General features: G+C 37.9%; 1 protein-coding gene across 1 annotated transcript; it reads left to right on the top strand.

Moving 5' to 3' along the window:
• The first annotated feature begins 210 nt into the window (after positions 1–210).
• Positions 211–674, top strand: LOC100953844 (cytochrome c oxidase subunit 7B, mitochondrial). Its single transcript, XM_003784775.2, has one exon. It carries the CDS (start codon positions 291–293, stop codon positions 531–533), a length of 243 nt encoding a protein of 80 aa, XP_003784823.1. The 5' UTR covers positions 211–290; the 3' UTR covers positions 534–674.
• The last annotated feature ends 2,582 nt before the right edge of the window (positions 675–3,256 follow it).

The raw sequence follows: 3,256 nt of genomic DNA, 5'->3' as shown, positions 1-3,256 counted from the left end.
TGCCACCTAGTCTTGCCAGAGACCAAGCCTCCAGTGCTTGGAAGTGCAGCTAAAGATCTGCCTGCCCAGGTCAGACCCACTGTTCTTACAAACTCTGAAAGAATGGAAGGGTGGAGGGAGGGGAAGAGGGAGGGAAGAAAGAAAGAGCAAGAAAATTGCCTTCCAGGAAGGGTACATTACTCAGAGAAAACACTCCTTTCGGTTCTTCGGTGGTTTTTGCAAGGGTATCTGAAGTCAATTTGCGCCGAACCAGCACCTGGACTTGCTGCAGTTCCATTTTCAATTTCAGGATGTTTTTCTTGGCCAAGAACGCACTAAGTCGTCTCCAAGTTCGATACATTCAGCAAACAATGGCAAGGGCGAGCCACCAGAAACGAACACCTGATTTTCATGATAAATATGGTAATGCTGTATTAGCTAGTGGAGCCACTTTCTGTATTGCTGTATGGACATATGCAGTGACACAAATTGGAATAGAATGGAACCTGTCCCCTGTTGGCAGAGTCACCCCAAAGGAATGGAGAGATCAGTAATCATCCCAGCTGGTGTAATACTGAATTGTTTCAGAACCAACTCATAATTGATGCCAAGTAAAAGCACTGTATACCCATTAAAATATGGCATTATTGAAATAAAGTACGTTTGAAACCTTCAAAAAAAAAAAAAAAAAAAAAGAAAACACTCCTTTCTTCCTGGAAGGAGGTAAAAATTATTCACAAGAGGGAAAAACATGAATAAATATGACACAATGACAATATTTTTGCCTAATAATATTAAGAATGGGATTTAGAGGATTTTTTTTTTTTTTTATGATTTCCACTTTGGGAGAACTATTTTAAAATGTTTCACTGGCCAAAGCAAACCTGTTACTGTTAGCTAGACCGATTAATTTTACATCTGTTCTAACACAAATAGCCAACAGGCATATTATTTCCAGATTCCTAAAGGTTGGTGAATTGCAGTGGAATTAATTCTTGAGTACCTATGAGAACATGCTTTTTCCTTATTTATATCCCAATGTGTTTCTATTCTAGATGACACTCAGCAGAGCTTCCAGTTAGTCAGTCCCTGATTTCTTACCAAGGAACCTGATCCTTTTAAAAATTGGAATTAAAACATTTTATAGTCTATATTACAGGGATGCTACAAGAATTGTGAAATACACCAAGACTGTCATGCTGGATTTGGTGTGGATAATAACATAATTACTCTAATTTTGTTAACATTTGGTTTTCCTTGTGGGCTTTATCCCGAAACTACATTTTTCATCTAAGTCTAACCCAACTGGGGAAAAGGGGACATATATTTCTTTAAGTATCACATTTCATCACTTTAGCATTGAATCGAACACTATTCAAATAGAAAGAATAGAAGAATACCTCTGGAATCCTAGGCCTTCGGAGAATATCAAGATGAATTAATTATAGTCTTGCCCCTAAGAAGTGTATAATCTAGAAGGAGACTAAGACAGTAGGCTGTGATAACTTACACAAGAGAGTTTCAAACAAAATATAATGTAGATTCAAGAGAAAAAGATGTGTTGAGAGATAGAGATTGTGGCAAATGAGAAGGGCCTTGAAGGATTTTAATAGGAATCTGTGGAGGGCATCCCAGAGGGCAGGAACTCAAGGGACAGTCCTCCTATCAATTTGTAAGAACTGCATGACTATTTTTAAATTTTGTTTTGTTTTAATCATCATTGCAGTTGGCCACCAATCAGCAAGCCAATTTTTAAATCAGTGCGTATAACAATCAAATAGAAGCTGAATAAATCACATTTAATGGCTAATATGAATGCAATGGATCTTCTATTAATGATTCCATTTGTCCAACTGACCCCAAAGTTGTGGTCCAGAAATGGACAATGTGTAAGGAGAGCTGAAAGTCAGAATTCAGCTCTCCATTCACGTAAACATGCTACTATGGAAGGTCATCCGGGTTATCCGGGAACCACTTCCCTGAGAAATATTAGTAATGACTGTATATTTGTGAAGTTTCACCATCCAATGTGCATCTTTCTTTTCCCACTGAAATATCTTTCCTTAAGAACTATTGTGGAGGAAAAGCAAACATAACATAATAACGTGATAGTAACCCAGCAGAATTACCTGTAACCAAGAAGGGCTTCATCTAGTATAAGAGATGAGAGGCCTGTACACCTGGACTCTGACATCCTCAAATGATCATTTTCTATACATCTCCAGCTTGCCCTGGCTGGAAAGTGGGGCTAATTCAACTCACCTACATAACTCAGGCAGGATGAGAAGATTAATTATTCAGACTTCACTTAGTGCATTCAATATGAAAAGCACGATGTGTGTCGCAGAAAGAGGGCTGTGACTTCAGGGGACACAACAAACAGCAGGCACAGATGAACTTTTAAAAAACAAAAGCCCTATTCTCATGTAAATACTCAATAATAAAGGCTATGGAAAGAAAGCTGCAGGAAATATAAAATATAAACAGAATATTTTCCATGAGGAGTCAGCAGATTTTATCAAGTTAATAAATTATTACAATAGAGTATATAAAATCAAACTCATGCAGAATCAAACCAGAGAATATAAAGCATGGCTGCTGGGGACTATCTGGGGGGAAAGAACTCATTGATTTTTTTAGGGCATTGGATCTGGGAGATTTTAAAATTAGGCAAGGATGATGACCCAGTTTGGGTGGGAAAAGCTTAGAGATTCCCAAGGAAGAATACAACCCATGAAGAAGTCTCTGGAGGTACAGTTATTTTTAACCTTTCAGACCTACATGACATAAAGAGAATTCTGAAAACTGAATGCAAAAAAGAAATATTTTAGGAACTTCAGTATCTATTTCTCATTGTTATGACACAAGCAAGAATTTAAAAGGACAGATAAAGTTTATTTACAATTAAGTAGAGATTTGAGATAAACAAAAATCAACCTTGCTTTCTCATCTTTAACCTATGTGAAAACAAAGTTGGGCGAATTTTTTCCTGGACTGTGATTAGACTTTAAAAAAAGTACAAAATAAAGACCACAAGCTCAAATACAGCACATATTAAAAGTAGGTATGCCAAAAATTTTTTTTTTGAGACAGAGCCTCAAGTTGTCCCCCTCAGTAGAGTGCTATGGCATCATAGCTCATAGCAACCTCCAACTCCTGGGCTCAAGCAAGTCTCCTGCCCTCACCTCCCAAGTAGCTGGGACTGCTGGGACCATTGTAGCACCCGCCACAATGCCTGGCTACTTTTTTTGGTTGCAGCCATCATTGTTGTTTGGTG

The sequence above is a fragment of the Otolemur garnettii genome, unplaced genomic scaffold, assembly GCF_000181295.1.
Source record: "Otolemur garnettii isolate 467f Iridium unplaced genomic scaffold, OtoGar3 scaffold00012, whole genome shotgun sequence".
NCBI lineage: Eukaryota > Metazoa > Chordata > Mammalia > Primates > Galagidae > Otolemur > Otolemur garnettii.
This window is presented reverse-complemented; position numbering and strand designations above follow the sequence as displayed.